At 60.5% G+C, this 18,287-nt stretch overlaps 1 protein-coding gene across 7 annotated transcripts in view; it reads right to left on the reverse strand.

The window, feature by feature from the left end:
• The window catches only part of RBFOX3 (RNA binding fox-1 homolog 3), a 140,650-nt gene that overhangs the window by 16,345 nt on the left and 106,018 nt on the right, over nucleotides 1-18,287 (reverse strand). For 4 of the 7 annotated variants that reach the window (XM_027889845.1, XM_027889844.1, XM_027889841.1 and 1 more), the window contains exons 3-4: nucleotides 13,992-14,036; nucleotides 3,901-4,237 (exon numbers count right to left, since the gene is read on the reverse strand). In XM_027889845.1, coding sequence (XP_027745646.1) covers nucleotides 3,901-4,002 — 102 coding nt within the window. In that variant the 5' untranslated portion in view covers nucleotides 4,003-4,237; nucleotides 13,992-14,036. The remainder of the gene's footprint in view (nucleotides 1-3,900; nucleotides 4,238-13,991; nucleotides 14,037-18,287) is intronic. The other 3 variants (XM_027889848.1, XM_027889846.1, XM_027889847.1) reach the window with 3 other exon arrangements.

Below are 18,287 nucleotides of genomic sequence, written 5' to 3' on the forward strand. Positions count from 1 at the left end.
CTCCACAGAAGCCCAATACTCCATAGACACAGTGCCCCCATGCACGGGAGTCACTGTCCCCATGGGGAGAGCAGCTGGAGAGCCAAGTGACCCTGAATTTCATGGAGGTGCCAGGGGTGCCTGGCTGCAGCACCCACTATCCTGGCCCAGGGGCAGTGCAAGAAGATCAGGTTTCAAAAGCATTTTCCTATTTGGATGCTGGTCCCTAAGCGGAGGAAGCCGTAGGGCCAGGGCAGTGGAGCCAGTGGGGGTGGCCTGTGCTCACTCTCCTAATTAGCCTTTCTTTGTTAACCCCCCCTGACTGCCTGTGATACTTAAAGAATGACAGATACTAAATCTAATTTAATCTACTCATTCACCCATCACTATAGCACTAAAATAGGAATATACCTATAAAAAGAGCACTGCTAGGCAGTGTGGGCCAAAATCACAGCTATTGTGGGAAAAGCAGCTTTGCAAAGCTAAAATTAATGTCAGTGTTTTCAACATATATATATATATATGTAAAAAGCAGAAAAGGTTTCTGGTGGCTTTCAGGCTGGTCCTCCCCAAGCAGAGCAGCTGCCACAGCGTGGCCAGAGCCCCGAGCCTCGTGCCAGGTCTCGTATCGGTGCGACGCGCGAGCAGGGGGAGAAACCCGGTTTGAATTGAACCCGCTGCTGTAACACACGACAACACTGCTCGGAATAGACTTGCTCCCTAAAAATATAACATGCTAAACTTGGCAGCAACCCTCCTGGAAAGGAATTTTCCAAGCAGGATTTGCAGAGGCTGTTTCCCAGCGGGCTGGGCACTGCTCAGCCAAGTCTCCTGCGCCACAGTGTGACCGTGGGCACCAGGGATGTTCCCAGCAAGCAGCAGCTCAGGGGTAGCATTGCAGGGGGGTTCAGCACACCTGTACATCACCCTGTGTTGGGGCCAGACCTGCACATGCATCACTGCCTGTGCCGGGGTCAAGCACTGATTCCTCAGAGCCTGGGCCTGTCCCGGGTCAGCGCTGAGCCCTCTCCTGCAGCCATCACTGCACACTCACAACAGCAGTTTTAAGTAGCGACCGATTCCTCTGTTCGTGAAACAAAGACACCAAAGTGTCCCTCCACACCAGGTCCTTGCTGAGCAAGAGCCAAATGTCCTCGCCAAGCCCCACCAAAGGATGCAGTGTTCCTGCAGGCACAGGCTGCTCTGCCATGGGCACACACCCAGCCTCCTGCAGCCTCTGGCCTCCCAGGGGCACCACTCTTGGAGTACAGCAGTGCTGGGAGGAATTCCTGGACACAGCACTCAAGAATGCTGTGGATCACGGCTCCTGTGGCCAAGCCAGGTCGGCCACATGGGGGGAGTGGAGCAGAGTGAGCTGCTGGCACCCACAAGCACCTGCAAGCACCTGGATGAACCACTGGCACTAATGAGCTCTCCCTGGTACTGGGAGAACTGAAGTTTTCTTGAGAACTTAATTTCTTGGTCATTCCTTCAAACCCTGGCACTGTGGAAAACACTGGTGCCGGGAGCTATGAAACACAGTTGGCACACTGAGGAACAAACCTAGCCCATGCCACAAACTCCTGGCAGGAAGAGCATGTGTTCAAAGGGATGATGGCAGCTAGTGCATGCAGACCCTGGAGCCTCCCAGCTCCTGACACCCCAGCCAGCCCAGCAGACTCATTTCCCAGCCAGTGAATCAGATCACGGTATGTGCCCACCCCAGCTGCCCCACTACAAATCCACACACCTGGATAGGGAGCTGTAACCCAGGGGGTCAAAACCAAGCCCCCCACAGACCTCAGGACACAACCAACTCATGGAGAGTCAGTTGAACCCCTTGAGGTATCCCTGCTCCACAGAGGTAAGCTGAGCCAGCTGACCAGGCCCAGCTCTGCAGCGAGCACGTGCCCACGGGCAGAGGCAGCACTGCTCCCTCGGTGCAGGCGGCACAGGTGGGCATGTCCAAAATCCAGAGAAAATTCAGGCCTAAAGCAGGTGCCAGGCAGGCCCATTGCTCACCTGGGCAGGATGAGGGGCCTGGCAGAGCACCTGCCCTGTGCCCCTGCCCCACATGATAGCTGCCAGTGACGTCCCTCTCCATGATGCCTTGTTATGGCATGCACTGGGAGACACACCTGTCCCCAAGCACTGGGTGCAGAACCTCTGCAGGGGACAAACCCCAGGAAGAGGATGGAGATTTTTGCCTCCATTGTGTTCAGCTGGGTGAAAATCCAACTCCAAATCTTGTAATAAAACCCTCCTCCTGGCTCGCGAGTCTAGAGCTGCTGCCAAGGAGCAGAAGGCTTCTGGGAGAGCAGGGAGGAAGAGATGCAGAACAGGATGGTCAAATCGAACCAGGCAGGGCGATGGGGGAACCAGGAGACACCGGCTGTGCACATCTGGGAAAGCTGCTGCTTCCCAGGGATCCCCAGCTCTGCTTTGCCCAGCCCTGTGGGCACCAGGAGCCCTCATCTGCCCGCCACGCTGCTGTCCCTGTCACCGTAAGCCGCAGGCAGCACAGCCAATCCATGCCAGAGTGCTCCACAGGGCAAGAGAGCGGCACAGCTGAGCCCCTCGTGTGGCCAGGGACAAGGGGATCCCTGCTGGAGAGGGACATCTCCCATGCTGTAACAGAGGCTCCAGGCCCTGTTCCAGCTGCCATTCCAAAGCATCCATGTGCTCCCTCCAGAGGGACAGAAAGTACCCTCCAGGATGGGTGGGGGTTCAGGGATGGTTTCTTCTTGGTGTTAGAGGTGCAGCAGCCTCAGGGAATTTGATGCAGCCCAGGGAGGCTGAGACTGAAATCCAGTGCAGCTCTGGCTCTCCCCAGGCTCTGCCCGCAGGAGGGTGCAATAAATCACACCCCCACCTCGGCAGCCCCTGCTGCAGCCCCCGCGCGCCCCACGCTCGTGTAACCAGCACCAGCTTCACCAGCCCCATCGCCCACGCACCAGAGAGAGCAACCACAGGCCTGGCCATCCCCACTACCAGCGCCACGCTCCGGCTGCGACCCCGCTCGGACACCGGCCACGGACATCCCAAGGGACAAAACACTCCCCAGCCCTTCGCTCTGGAGGGGAGGGTTGGCACCAGCGCCTGTCCTTGCCACCGGGTGAGCCATGCTGGCCACGCCGAGTGCGATGAGGATGCCGTGAATTTTTAAACTCCTGAAAGCACAAACGGAATGGTTTGCCTGGCTGGGAGACGGGATTTCCTATGCAGCAAAGAGGCATTTGAAGAAGACGCTGCCTCTCCCTAACTGCGCTTCCCCCGGGATGATGAGCCCGGAAACCTGGGGCGCTGGGTCCAGTGCAGGAATCAGGGCAGCCTCGTGGGACAGGGTGAAAATCCTGGCCGGGGTGAAGGACCAAACTGACGGCCCCGGCACCCTCCATCCAGGCCACCCAAACCTGGAACTCAGCCGGCGCTGTGTCCCCCCAGCCCCTCTGCAGCACCGTCCTGTGACAGCGACACAAACTCGGCCTGGCTGCAGGCACGCGCCATGTGACAGCACACACACACACGTATGTGCACACGCGTGTGCATGCACGAGCCCATCACCTTCCCTTCTCCCCGGAGGCTGCTCAGGCCGCGCGGGAGCCTCGCTCCTTTATCCGAGCATCCATCATCGCCAAGCGGCAGCAGCACCCAGGCGGGGAAGCGCTGGACTCGCGCCGGCGGCTCTGCCTGCTGCACTGCCTGCGCCTCAGCCACGCTCCAGCCCCGGCCGCGCTCCCGCCACCTCGGCATGGAAACCAGAGAAACCCCCCAAAGCTGCAGCCGAGGACTCGGTGCCGCGGGGCTGGAGTGGATAGGCTGGGAGGAAGCTGTCAAGCTCTGACCCTCCGCCGAGAGGGAACCGGCCAGAAACACGTGTGAACCGGAAAGCAAGAAAATCCCCTGGAGAGGGTTGCTTACCTGTTGGAGGTAGAGGAAGGCTGGAGGACAGGGGAGAGAGTGAGGAAGCATGCCTGAGTTGGAGACAAGGAGGCAGCCCGAGTTAGCCATGGAGCACAGCATGTGTCGACAGGTAGCCGTGGAGCTGCTCGCGGGTCCGTCCTCTTCCGCACACTGCTATCCACCGCTATCCTCGTCTTCCCGGCTGGCCCCTCGGGCTCTCCCCTCCTCGCCGTCCCTCCCGACCCCTCGGCGCTAGTTAGGAGGGTTCATCTGTGGCAGGCCGGCCGCGCCGCCGCCGGAGCAGCGCTCGGCTCTTCACTTCGGGGCCATTAGACACTGGCACTGAGCGCACGGTCTGCAAAGGGTGTGCGTGAGCCAGAGCGGAGCGGGAGAGAAAGGAAGGGGAGGAGGAAGGAGAGAGGGCTTGGGAGTGAAATAAAAGGGGTGGGAGTTGGAGGAGGAGGGGGAGTCCCCTGTGCATTCAGACATCAAACAGAGCTCTGTATAAAATGAAGAGAATCCGTAATGACATGAGAACAGCTGATCCCGCACTTAACCCCTCCACCGCCGCCGCTCGCAGATGGCTTCCCTGCCGTCCTCGCTGCCCCGGCCACACGCTGGGGAAGCAGCCGGGCAGGATGGGGCCGAGTGGGCAGAGCTGTCTCCCTTCCCAGCGCTGGCTCCCAGGGGAAGAAGGGTCTCACTGGGAGTTTCAGTGGTGCAACACGGGAAGTGGTGCCGAGCAGTCGGCACTCGCAGCCGCGCAGCCCCCGCGCTGGCGGGGCCGCCGTGGGGCTCCCCATGCACACACTGCACACCGGACACGTGCACGCGCGCCACGCTCGCGGTGGGACACGCCACGGCAGGGCGGCCGTGCTGGGGGGCACACGGGAGCCATGCAGCAGCCCCAGCTCCGCCTTCCCGGGAGCCACCGACCCGCTCCCGCTCCCGCCCGCAGCCCCGCACGGCCCCGCAGCCGCCGCTGCACCGCCACGGGCCTGCGCCACCACAGCCAGGGCCGGCAGCCCATGGCATTCCCTACGGAGCAGCCACTGCCATGGCTTCACCGCTGCCTGCCTGCCTGCTGCCACAGCTGCTGGGCCCCGCCAAGGCATGGGAGCCCCAGGCAGGGTACCTGTGACGCCCCTGCCAGCCTGCCAGTCCCCCAGGCGTGCAGGGCTGCACCCTGGGGTGACACGAGGGTGACATGAGGGGCCCTGCCAGCTGGCACTGGCTTCCCTGCGTTCCCCGGAGTGATGGGGACCCTCTGCCCTAAGAACCACCGGCCGGCTGGCGGTCAGCCCCAGCAGAGCTCAGGAGGCGTTCTGGTGTTTCTGAGGGGCCTGCGGTGCTGCCAGCAGCCCTGACGCATCCACACCACACACACCGCTGTCACAGCTGCCATGGCAATAGCCTACGTGCCAGTGCCTGTGAGGGACTCCCGGCATGGGCACACACATGTGCTCGCTCAGGTCCCCGTCCCACCTTATGCCTCCACCCGTGCACAGCCCCACAGCAGCCCTGGCCCCCTCTGGTGCCACAGAGCTCAGCACTGGCACAGAGGTCCCTTCCCAGCACCCCACACCCTGGCACTGCATCATGCCTGGCTCTGGAGCTGAGGCCAAGGCCAACAGGATGGTGTTCTGCTGGGGTACATGGGAAACAAAACCTGAGCTCAACTCAGTTTCCATCTTGGCCAAATATGATGCACAAAGGCAGGGCTGTGCCAGCAGCTGCTGATGCTCTGTCTCTGCCGGAGCCTCCAGCACACGACCAGCCCTTTTTGGAGCTGGGATTTTCCACAGTATCCCCAGGCAGAGCGACATGCTGCAGTGTCCTGGTACACTCACAGCGGTTCCCGTTTCTACTGCAGACACTCAGAGCAGCAGCACATGGCATGGTCGGCCCAGAGCCACAGGAAAAACCTGCTCTGGAAGAGCTGCAAGCTGAGTCTGGGGCCTAGGGAGTGCCAGCCACTCCTATGGGGTTCTGAGACTGAGGGGACCACGCTCCAGAGGGACCAAAAGGTGCCAAATTGGGTAGGGGATGGTAGGCTGGGGGAGGGTTTGGCAACACCATCACCCTCCAGAACCAAGCACTGAAGGGGTCCAGCAGTGACATCCACTCCACTGCCAGCAGCATCCCTGGGCACTGCTCCCTGCGAGGAGCACGGGTGTCACACCACGACCGCTTGCCATCCAGTTCCAAGGACAATGACAGATGCAGGGGTCCCTCTGACACCACAACACTTGGACCCTGCGCTCCCGCTCGCCTCCAGCTCCCCTTCCTCAGAAACCCCACGGCCCTGGTGCCGTCCTCCCCTGCATGCTCCAGCACTCGGGGCAGGATGGGGACAGCTCCCTAAGGCACAAGCGGGTCCTCCCACAGTCCCTCAAGCAGCTGAGGGGAGAGTGGCCCCCGAGGCACCTGCATGCACCCAAGTACCACACAGACCCTGGTGCAGGGTGAGGGGCACCCTGAGCAAGCTGATGGGCAGCTCTGAAAGCTCTGGGCTGGTCTGGCTCCACTGCAGCTCCCAGAGGTGACAAGGGCAGGGCACTGGCCGGCAAGCCGGCCTGGCAGTGCCTAACCAAACAAACCACGTGAGGCAGAAGCCGGCTCCAGGATGAGGTAATCTGCCCATCCTCCCCCGTGCCGGAGCCTGGCTCCGGCCAGGGTGACTCAAAGGCATTCCTGGCCCGTGGCAGCACCACAAGTGCTGGCACTGCCCTGCGCCAGCAGCAAAATGGGCCCAGCTTTGGGAACTGAGGAGTGCTGGATGTCGGGACTCTCCTCTCTCCCTCCTCCAGCCATCGCCAACACCTGCCTGGCTGCAGAGATGCCCCAGAGCAGCTGGGAGCCCTAGGGAACTCCAGCATGGCAGGGCAACACCAACCCTGCAGCTCCAGTGGGGAACATGTTCCCAGCCACCAGCAGCTGGTTTCCCTCACCCTGCTGCTCCCAGTGACTGTGCCACAGCCCCAGCTGACGGCACCGGCAGTGGCACCGGCCGCGAGGAGCCCTGGCCAGGGTTGCCCAGCCTGGCAGAGCCTCAGCTCTGGAGGAGACCCTCTGAAACTGAAGCCTCCTGGAATGAAAGTTTATTTATCTGTTTAATTAAGATGTGTTCACCAGGCGCACAGACCCCATTCCATCTGTCTCACTTACAGCCGCGTCCCAGTAAAATTAAACCTAATAAATATCAGCAGAGGGAAAGCAAAGGGCATGTGTGAGATATACGATCAAAGGCAGAAGTTGCACAGGGCTGCAGTTCTCAGCACATCTCTCTCTGCCCTTCGGGGCTGGGCTGGCACTGTGCTCCCCCGCGCAGGATGGGGCTGCCTTTCTTTCAAATCAGCACAATTCCCAGTTTTTTATTTATTTTAAATGAACCCTTGAGGGCTCCTTGGTTTTGTTTTCTGGAAGAGGGAGAACAACATGGCACTGGGACAGGAGTGGTCTTGGCCACTGTTCTGGTGCTGGAGCCAAGGGGTAGAGCCTGCAGTGGGACGGCTGATGGGCACACACCCCCCAAACCCCCACCGAGGGAACCCGCTGGGGACAGTGCGGCACATCCAGCTGCTCCAGGTATCCAGGATGCACCAGCAGCCAGTGAGGTGCTGGCAGCTCCCGGGGAAATGCCAGAACAGCTCGGTTCCCCTCTGAGGCACACTCCACCATTTGGAAACTTTATCTGCCAGGAACGAGGCCCCAGGGTCTGCCCGGAGCCCCGGACCCCTCAGGGCCCCCGAGCGTGTGGTGCCGCAGGCTGGTGGCATGGCATGGCTGTGGCACATCCAGGTGCCAAGGGTCCTGCACACGCTGCACTAAGCCCTGAGTACACCTCAGAGCTGCTGACCTCCCAGGTCTGCCCCAACGCTACATCCAGATCCTGCCCCACGGCATGCAACGGGAAATCCAGCCTCTGGTACTGTGCTCCTCACCAGGACCCACCCCTCACCCTCTCCCAGAGAGGGACGAAGCAGTGCCCATGGAGTGCAGTGCTGGTGGCCTGGCAGCACCCAGGGAACGTGGCACCCGCCTAATCCTCTTCTCTCACCCGCTCCAGAATGCCTCCAAGCCATGGCATTCATTAATTAAAAGCTCATTAGTAGTTAGTCATAGACAGAAAGCGATTAGATGAAGGTGCTGACGGATCTCAGCTGCGGTGCTGCGATGGGAGGGTCCCACGTCCCCAGTGCCTTGGCTGCAGGGACTGCCCCAGCGCAGGGCACGGACCAGGACAGTGATAAGGAACCAACAAGCCGCCTCTGCATCCTGTTAAAACCTCCTCTCCATCTTTCCCTGCTCCTTCCTCCTATTCCAGCAGCTCTCAGGGGTCACTAGAAATCCTGCCTGCTCTGAATTCCCAAAGGTGGAGCACACCCAGGTGTGATCTCACCAGGTGAGGAGGGCACTGTGATCAAGACATGGCCAGTATCTGAGACAGCAGCTGCAGCAGTGGGACGGGAGCAGGAATGCAGGGAAAGCATGAGGAAGTTTAATGGGATCCAGGGAAAAATCCACCTCACTGAGACATTCCTCACCCATGGTGGGGGACAGGACAGGGCCTTGGACACCTTCAACCTCTGTCGAGAGCTGCCAGCACCGTGCAGATCAGGAGAGTGGCTGGGCTACCATCTGGGGATGTCCTATGGCCCCCCCATGTCACCCCTCCCTCCTTTGCCCTTCAGCCACACGGGCAGGGATGGGACCCTCAGTGCTCTCTACGAAATGGTGCCCCAGTTGCAGCCATCCTATGTATGTCCCCCATCATCTGGCACGAGCAATCAGTGCACAGGGACTTCCCGCAGCCAGCAATGACCCCCTCCCTGGGGGACACACGGCAGCTCCTGCGGGGACACATCTGACACTCCTGGCTGGGCAGGACGAGCCCGAGCCTGTCACTCTGCCTGGCTCCTCGCCTCCCCCCGCACGACCCTTCCAGAAGGCCTTTCACTTGACAAAATATTTACATGAAATGGCAATTAGGCTCCCTGAATTTGATGAGAATTAACATGCAGCAGCGTGGCAGAGCAGCTGCTGCCGAGCACCTTGAGCTCGTGGGCCGGGTGGGCAGTGTGGGGGGGCCATAGCAGGGGAAACGGCTGCACCATGTGTGCCACAGGGTCACCAGGGCCACTGCCACCACTGGGGTCAGAGTTACTGCCACTGCCAAGGCCAGAGCCACTGCCAGGGCCAAGGCCACCACCAGGGCCAGAGCCACCATCAGGGCCAGAGCCACCATCAGGGCCACCAGCACTGCCAAGCCCAGCATGGATGAAGGAGGAGGTAGGAATGATGGAGGGTGATGCAAGGAACAAGCAACTACAGACCCAGGGACCCATAATGCCACATCCCAGAGTTCCCCTCTTTTCTGAGAGCAGCTCAGAAGATAAAGAGTTCCCAAGAAAATGTACCCCTAAGATGTGCACCAGCCTCTCAGGCTGCTGGGTGGCTTTGGCAGCAGGCCTTGGGGTGTCAGCACACGGGACAGGACAGGAGGGTCTGAGCAACCCCAAGCAAGGGTGCACATGGCATGCCAGTGTGGGCACAGGCACTGGGCTGGGACCCACTGGAGCAGCAGACAGGTGAGGTGGGCCGGGAGGAGCACCAGGTTGGAGTTGCTCCAGGAGCAAACACTCCATCTTCATGATGAGGCTTTTTAAATACACCAATAGGATATAAGTGTTAAACAGGCACTGGGACCCCAGGGCAAACTTTAAAAATCATATTTACAGACTCCTGCTTCCCCTCACCCCACATGCTCTTTATTTCCCTGCAGTTACTGTTCATTTGAAGACATTTTGCTTTGGCATCTCAGCCTGTTGCGATGTCAATGACTGAGCCACCCACTGCCACCTGCCACCACAGCACTCCTGCCATGAGGGGACACCGGACCCTCTGCTTCCTCCCACGCCACTACAGAGAGACGCTTGTGATGCCATGAACGACGCTCCCTGCTCCGCCAGGAGCACAGCCCCTGCCCGGCCTCCCCCAGCAGAGCTGGGGATGCCACCACACAGAGCCCAGCCAGGACAGGGAATAAGGACCCTTAAGCACCACTGCCCCACAGCCAGCGCTGTGTGGGGAGTTGTGCCTGGAGCTCCCAGGGGAACTGGCACCCCACGCTGCCCACGTCTGCCCGGCTGAGCTCGGCGAAGCCACGCCATGCCAACGGAGCCTCAAGAGGAAGCTCCGGTTCACTCTTGCAGCTGTGGAGAGTCATTAGGTTCCCTGGGCAGAATTTGCGCCAAAGCAGGAGGCTCTGCCAGCCCTGATGAGCTCTGGGGCGGCGGCAGCACCGACATCCCTCATGACAAAGCACCTTACGCCTGGAAGCTGCTTCCCCGAGAAACAATGAATTTACATTATCCTCCTCCTCCTCCCCATAAGCTCTTTTCCCCACATCCTCCATATCCTGGCTCTGCTCACTCTGTTCCCTTCTCCCAAATCCAGGGGAGCACAACTCCCTGGAACATGTAATCTCCACCAGACTGCTGCAGCCCCCTGCCATCTCTGGGGGAGTGGGAGCGGGTGGAAGGGGCTGGCAGCACTGGCTTCAGCCCCAGTTACGGGCCAGGATGCCACACGAAGACCCGTGGATGGTGTAGAGCCTGACACAGCCCAGCTCTGCAGTGCTGTGGAAGGACCTCAGCAGCCTCGGTCATCAACTTCAAGCCTGAGATAAAGTGTGGGGACCACCCCAGGAGCATCCAATCAGACCCTGGGTGAGCACCCACAGGGCACAGGCCCCACGAGAGGCAGCTGCTGCTCCACAGAGCTGTAACCTGAATGTCCTGCTAGCATCACAGGCCTGTGCCCCAGGCAGCTTCTGCCTGCGGCCAGCACCGTGTGGGGCTTGAAGGCAGCAGTGGGGAGGCAGAAGGGTTGTCTGGAGGTGCCCTCGGCAGGGCACAATGTCTGGGTAGGGACATCAACCCGCTGCCCCGTTCCTCCCCAACGCCAGGCCTGCCTCCAGCACTGCAGCCCATCCCCTGCCCGCTGCTGCCAGCTGTGGGCTGCGAGTGCCCGGCCAGAAGGGAAGGCAGTCCCTGGCTGGCAGCACAGCCAGGGAGCAGCAACAGCGAGAAATGACCCCATCCTGAGCAAAAGCCCGGCAGAGAGGGAGAGAAGTGCCCACCCTTGGCGGAAGTACCTACCCAAAAATACATCATCATGCCGGTGGCCGGGTGTTGAGTCGCTCTGTGGGATCGGTAGGAGGGCAGTGGGCTGCTCCAAATGCTGGCTGTGCTGGCCGCAGCCCCTCCCGGGTGGGCTCTGTCCCCTCGGGCTGTCCAGCTCCAGCTCCGGCACTCCCGGAGCCCTGCGTGCTCGCCTCCCTCCCTCCCTGGCGCGAGCGCCGCGGTTCAGAGCTCGACCTGCAGCATGCTGCTGCGGGAGGGCAGGGGCAGCCTCGGTGGGGAACAGCTTATCCCCCCCAGGGAAAAATGGGAGAGATGCAATAAAAATGAAATCCTCTCTGGTGTCCTCAGGAGCAAAGCAAAGGATGACCGTGAGAGGGGGACCGAGCCCGGCGGTGAGAGGGTGCCGGGTGGGGGTGCGGGGCCAGGCTGGGCGTTGGGGGCCGCGGCAGCGCAGCGTGGGCTCCCGCTGACACTCCGAGGAGACGACGTCCTGCCTCAGCACTTTTCAAGCTACCCTGTCAATAAGGGAATCCGCTGCTCGCGGTTAACCTGCGAGGTGCCAGCCAGCTCCTGGCCCCCTGGCCACAGCAGATTCCACAGCCCCCTGCTCCCACCACTGCTCCCAGCAGGTAGGGACGCTCGGCCACGGTCGGGCAGGTCCTGCTGGGACGGGCTTTCTGAGGGGGTCCAGCGTCCCCCTGCTTTGTGGGAGCAGCTGATCAGTGGCCCAAGGGGGACAGAGACAGCAGCCATCAGCCCCCTTGTGCAGTGGGGAGCAATGGGGACAGTCCCTGCAGCCTGGGATGCGGCCACCTCGGACTGCACCCAGGAATCCTCAACAACAACAGGGCAGCCACCATCCCTCAAAGTCCAGCCTTGCCCCCCACAGATGTCCAGGACCTCATCCCATGGGGCAGAGCAGCACAACCAGCAGAGACCTAGCAGGGGACACAGTGGAGAGATGGCTACAGGGTCAGCCATGGGGATAAGTCAGGGGAGTCCTGGGGTAGCTGGATCCTCACCTCAGTCACCCCCAGCACATGCTGCAGGCTCAGCAGCTGGGCAGTGCTGCTCCTCAGGCACTAAATCTCCATCCTCCTGGGGCACTGCACGGTGGAGGGAGCGAGGGAACCGTGAGCGCTGAACCAGGCACGGGAGTGAGAGAATAAATAAGGATAAGGGAAGCACAGGAGCGAGGGGGGCAGCAGATCGCTCTCCGGGGCCCAGCGGGCTCTGACATCTCCAGCCCCATAATCGTATTCAGAGCAGTGCTGGGCGGAGGCAGCTCTCCTCCAGCACGGCAATAAACGAGAGCAACACTCTCAATAATTCAGCACTGGGAGAGGTGATAAAGCAGCAAAGGCACCGCTGCAGGCATCTGGGGTGGGGGGCTCCTTGCTTATTCTTATATTTCAGTGATCCAAACCCTCTCCTCTCTGTGCCCTGCAAATGCAGCCCCAGTCACGTCTTGGGGTCGCCCCAGACTGCCAGACCTCCCCTGCTGCTGCGTGAGACAGGCAAAGGGGGCAAATGCAGCAGAACCAAACTCCTCAATCACCAGCAGCCAAAATCCAGGCTGTCAGAGGGTAGGGGGGCAGAACCATCTGGGAACCAGGGCAAGGGCAAATGCGCTTCCCCAGTGCTGTTCCACCCTCTCCTGCTGCTGCAGCCCCCCAGCCCCGCACACACCTCACCTTGAGGTGCCCGTGCAAACAGCGCCAAGATCCCCGTGCCACATCCCAACTCTCCCACCCAGACCAGGCATGGGGCAGCTCAGCTGCAGGAAACCCACCCTGCTGCCCTCCCGTCCGCCGCAGACACATCTCCTCTCCAGACACAACCGTGTGGCCACAGCCCAGAGCTCTGGCACCGCAGCCACCAGACTGACCCGCGATTCCAGACCCCGCACGCAGCCGGACATGGGATGGAGCAAAGCCCTCTCCTCAGCACAGGGAGTGCTGCCAAGGCATCAGCACAGACACGAGAGCCAGAGGTGGGGGCACAGCCCCGGCCCTGCAGCCCTCACTGCTGCTGCCAACCAGCACGTGCCCCCCAGGCTCACACCCACGGCCCATTGTCCCGTTCATGCTGGCTCCTGGCTTATGCTGCCTGTGAGCCCTGCTCCTGCCCCAGCCTTCCTGCTCCTGCCCCAGCCTTCCTGCTCCACAGCACCTCAGGACCCTTCCAGACCACGATCCCCTTTCAGCAGGTCACCTCCACCCTTGTCCTGCAGGTGACAGGGACGGGAGTAATACCTGCCCTGACACCTCTTCCCACCATGGGTTTGCATAGTGGCAGCTCTCAGTGCCCAGAACCACTGCCTTGGCCCTCACCACCCCCTGGTCCCACTGGCACCCCCAGCCCTTGCCAGAACCCAGAACAATGGATGTACCAGCCTCCTCCTCCCCAGCCCCTCGCCTTTTTTTGCTCCAGCTTTGACAGAGAGCACAGGTTGTGCTACCCTCAGCAGGACGGACCTTGGGGGGATGTGGTGTCCCCTCTGTGGTGGGAAACCGTCAGGTCAGGGTCAGTACAGGGCTGGGGGCTGCTGCTCCCCCAGTAAGGGCAGGGTCCCCTCAAGAGGCTTCCCCAGGGATAGCTCCCAGGAGCTGCACAGGGCATGGATGGACAGACAGACAGCAAGTCAGCACACACCGACAGTCACAGACACGGCAGCCTCAGCTATCCTCACGCAGGATTTATGCCATCATGTCACTCCTGCGTGGGGGCTCAGCACCCAGGGGGAGCAGGCAGCCTTCCTCCCATCCCTCCCCCACGGAAGGCTCTGAGCCCACCTGCCCCAACACTGTTCCAAGGGCTGAGGTGCTGCCCTGTCCCAGCTGGCCTCGTGCCAAGCACCCATCCCTGTCCCCTCACATGCAGGGTTGAGCATGCAGGAGGGACCCCTGGAGCAGCCAAGGCAGAGCCCAGTACAGCCACTTGGATCCAAACGCTCCGTACCTTTTATTCAGCCCAGTTCCTCCCACGGTGCTCGCGCTGGGCTCTCTAGAAAAGACGGGAAAGAAGAGGAAGAATTAAAATCAATGATCATCATCACTAACCTGTTACAGTCAACGCTGTCTGCTCATCGACTGCCCCATGCTGGGATATGAGTACGGATGTGAGCGTTATCTCCCAGGCGCTGGGAAACCCGTGCTGGTCAGGAGCCAGTGGCCAGGCTGGGGGCTCGACCCAGGGCAGATGAGCAGAACCAGCACCCAACAGCTCCCTGTCTGGGGTGATGGGTGCACAACGCCTGCCTCCAGCTCCACCAGTGCATCTCAAACCCAACCCAGCTCCCACAGACCACCGGCCCCTTTCTTGGCCCCCTGGACCCCGCAAGCACAGCCACAGACCCACACACGTACACAGAGTGAGACAAGGCACAGCCAGTCCCACGCACAGCCACGCCGTGGGGCAGGACACAGCCATCGCTGAAGCACTGGCTGCACAGCTGCTTTGGTGTATCCCAAACCTTCTGTCCACCCCAGCACGGTGACACGCTCCTGTGAGGAGCGATCCCTGCGGCACATGGCTCTGCTGCCATCCTGGCTCCGGGCACTTCTTGGAAAATAAAGCCAAATTTCAAAGAAAACTTCCTGAAAGCTGCACTTCAACTAATTAGCTTTTGCAGCATGGCCAATGCAAACGTTCATCAATCATGTCAGACCCTCAGAAATAATGAGAAGGGCTGGTACATCCCAGGAGTGGTTAAGGAGTGAGCGAGGACTGCGTGTGTCCATACCCACTGCTCTGGTGACCTGGAAGAGCTGCATCCCACCTGCCCAACAGCTCCCTTCCCAACCGACAGAGCCGTGACACTGGGACCCCCACAGCAGGAGGAGCACCCTGAGCTGAGGCAGCCCTGAGTGCTGGGTGTGGGGGCAGGGACACCATGCCCGGGTGCTGCTCCCAACCCGCGGCCCGTCGTGGTGAGTGCACGGCCCACGGAGGGTCCCGAGGCCCAGCCACACGTGGTGGCAGCTCAGGGAGCGCAGAGCCCGCTCCCAGGCACTCGTGTTAGCAAACACGGCTCTCAACCACACAGCAGGATAATCAATTATGGTAATTCCTGCCTCAATGAATCAGATTCATGGAGGAGCACAGCTCATTAGGCTGGTGCTGACTTCCATTAGCACTCTTATGATAAAATCCCTCCCAAACGCTCTTGCCCAGCACGTTTTGTTCACCAGGCTGGGAGTCTCTCCTCCCCAGCCCCGGGCAGATCCAGTTGTGGGAAAGGGGTGTCCTAAAAAAGCTGTTTGGGGACACCCCCACAGTGGTGGGCTCAGCAGAGCTGCCTGCCTTGCAGCCACCACTCCTGAGCTTTTCCGTGGCTTCGCCAAGGCAGCACCCACCAGGATCCCGGCTGGGATGGCGAGACGGCACAGCGGGCACAGAGCTCCAGCAGCAGGGCTGGGAGTGCTGGGAGCACAGCCTGCCTCTTCTGCAATGAATAATTGACACTGTGCGCTCCTGGGGGAGGCTCAGCGATGGGTAACGCCGCATTTCCCAAACGCATTTCCCAAGGAAGGCGCCTTCTGAGAAGCTCCCCGTGGCAGCACGGGGCCTGGCAGCCGGGATGCGCCACAGTCGGGATGTGCTGCGCTTGCTGACACGCTCAGGGAATCGCCCAGCCCAGCACCAGCCCAGGCAGGAATCTCTGGTGGTCCTGGCACTGCAGGGAGCGCGATGCCAGCCAGAGCCTCCCTGTCCACATGCACCAAAGTGGGAGAGGGAAACCCCTGGCAGAGCACTGATGGGAGGTGGGCAGGAGCGGCTCTGGGCGTTACTGGGGAGATCTTGCCTCAGTCCCTGCTTTCCTGGCACAGCTCTGGGCTGACTGGCTCCAGCTGGAGCCTTGTGAAGCCTCACAGGGACCTGCTCCCAGAACAGGTGATCCCAACTCAGCTAAAACCATCTGGATCCCAATCGGGGGGCTGCACAGGAAACACAACTCGTGTCACCCAGCTGCAGGGACCCCATGGATGCTGCACCCCAACACCCCCCATCCCACGCTGCATCAGTGGGGCAAACCCTGAGGCAGACCTGGTTTCCATCCGCTGGGAAACTTCTCGGTAGTTTCTCAAAGTACAATTTGACCCCCCTTTCCTCCACCAAAAATCCTAAATTAATTTTGATTTTAATTAAATTCATTAGCAAAGATTATCTGGCTGAGGAAAAATAATGTCCCGCCCCTCCCCCCGCAGCCCTCTCTATTTATATCCCCATATACAGAACAGCAGCGAATATTTCTTTATGGGCCATTAAAGGTTTAATGTTTAATTTATAACCACGTTCTCTGGCGGGTGGGATGGCCAGGCACAATGTCAACACTTTTAATTAAATGAGAAAGATTTTTTTTTTTTTTGGAACTAAGAAAGATAAAATGCCCCATTCCCAGCAGCATTGGAGGGGGGGCAGGAGGGGCAGGGGCTGGGGTGGGAGCTGGCTCCTGCACCACAGCTCTCGGGATGTGCTTCCCCTCCACCCTGCTCTGCCCATGGCTGAGCCTGGGCCGTGCCACACTGCCAGCTGAGACTGGAGGAGATGATCAGGCCTTGCCCAGGGGACCCCTGGCTCTCACAGCAGGGCTGGTGAGGGGCCATCACCAGGACAGCTGAAGGACTGGCCAGGAGAATCCTTGAACCACTGGCTCCAGTCTGGAAAGAGCGGTCCCATCTTGGGGACAGGGATAAACCACGGCACTGCCCCCACTTTGGGAACCCCCTCCCAAATCCAGCTGCGGGGACAGGCAGGGCCCCAGCACAGGGATGAGCAGCAGCTCCAGCCAGGGATCCCTCGGGGGCAGAGGTGAGGGCACAGCACCGCGACACTCAGCACAGCCCACACCAACATCACCCGTCAGCAAACCCCGCCTGAGGAACAGCTGTGACCCTCCCAACCAAAATCCTTCCTTCTGCCAGAACCCAGCATTTGATCCCACCTGCTGACAGGGGCTCCTGCAGCATCACCACCTTCTCCTTCCCAGCGAGGAGATCAAACTGCTTCCAACGCCCATACCGACCATGGAACCCCCTGTCAGAGCTGCATGGCACCAGCTGGCATGGCAAGCACTGCCACAGGAGTCTGGCATTCCCAGCTCATCCCACCGGCATCCCTCCCACCCCACCCCAGACACAGGGGCACAGGAGTGACAGGGGAGTGTGTCCAGCTGCCCTGCGTGGGGCTGGGCATCCCCCAGGCTGCTCTGGGTGCTCCCAGCAGCACCAGCCCCAGCACGACCATGCAGCCCTTCCTGCCTGGACCACGGCGAGAGGCGGCTCCCAGCAGGCAGGTTCCCATTAATGGACTACTTTATCTTACAGGAGAGATTAAATCTCTGTACAGAGAGGCACAGAAACACTGAATCAGCAGTTGGCTGGGGGTGGCAGGTTCAGCCATGAGCATTTGGCTCCAGAACAGCCCGTCAGTGCTTCACCCTCCTGCAGCCGTGCTATGTCGGGCAGTGCCAGCCCCAAGCACACCCCACACACCCCGTTCCCTGCCCTGGTGAGTTCCAGGATGACTGGAGAAGCCACAGGCAGCCCCAGCCCCCTCATACTGCCTGGCAGCCCCATGCCAGCCCCGTGCCATGCTGATGGACACGAGCGAGCTGAGCGCCTGTGGCACGGGTGAGCTGCCTTCCCCCCTGCCTCCCTTACCATCCTCTGCACGGCACGCACAGGCTGGCAGGAGGTGTCCTGGCACAGCAGCACTGCAGGGCACTGGGGTCCAAACTGTGAACTGAGCACAGCCTGCAGTCAGTGGGTCCCCAGCCCAGCCCTCCCCGGGGGCTTTGCTCCCAGTAGTCACCCACACCGCCACAGGGCCCCTCACAAAGCCATGTCCCTGCTGCCACAGACACGACTGGCACGCCCCTCACTGGCTCTGAAGCCAGGCAAGGGGCAGAGTGGGCAGTCACTCCCACGTGCCCGCACACGTGTGCACACAGAGCAGGAGTGCGAGGCCCCACCGCGAGGAACCGAGCAGGGATGGCACTGTGCCGCTCACTAAAAGCATGAGTGTCACTAAATCAATAATTCATTTACTTTAATGAGATAAGTACTTGGAAAACTAATTGCAAACCTGCTCCATTTACTCCAACCCGTTATAGCCTTTAATGTAAATGGCAGGAATGCTGCTGGAGGAAGGGGAAGGGCTTTGGGTGGGAGATGGTGTTGTTCTTCCCCTTCTAAGAAAGAGAAATACCAGCCATCAGCTGGGACACTGGAAGCTGAAGGAACTGGTGGAATC

This window comes from Empidonax traillii, unplaced genomic scaffold (assembly GCF_003031625.1).
Source record: "Empidonax traillii isolate 1590-97213 ecotype Southwest subspecies unplaced genomic scaffold, ASM303162v1 scaffold272:size679582, whole genome shotgun sequence".
NCBI classification, from domain to species: domain Eukaryota; kingdom Metazoa; phylum Chordata; class Aves; order Passeriformes; family Tyrannidae; genus Empidonax; species Empidonax traillii.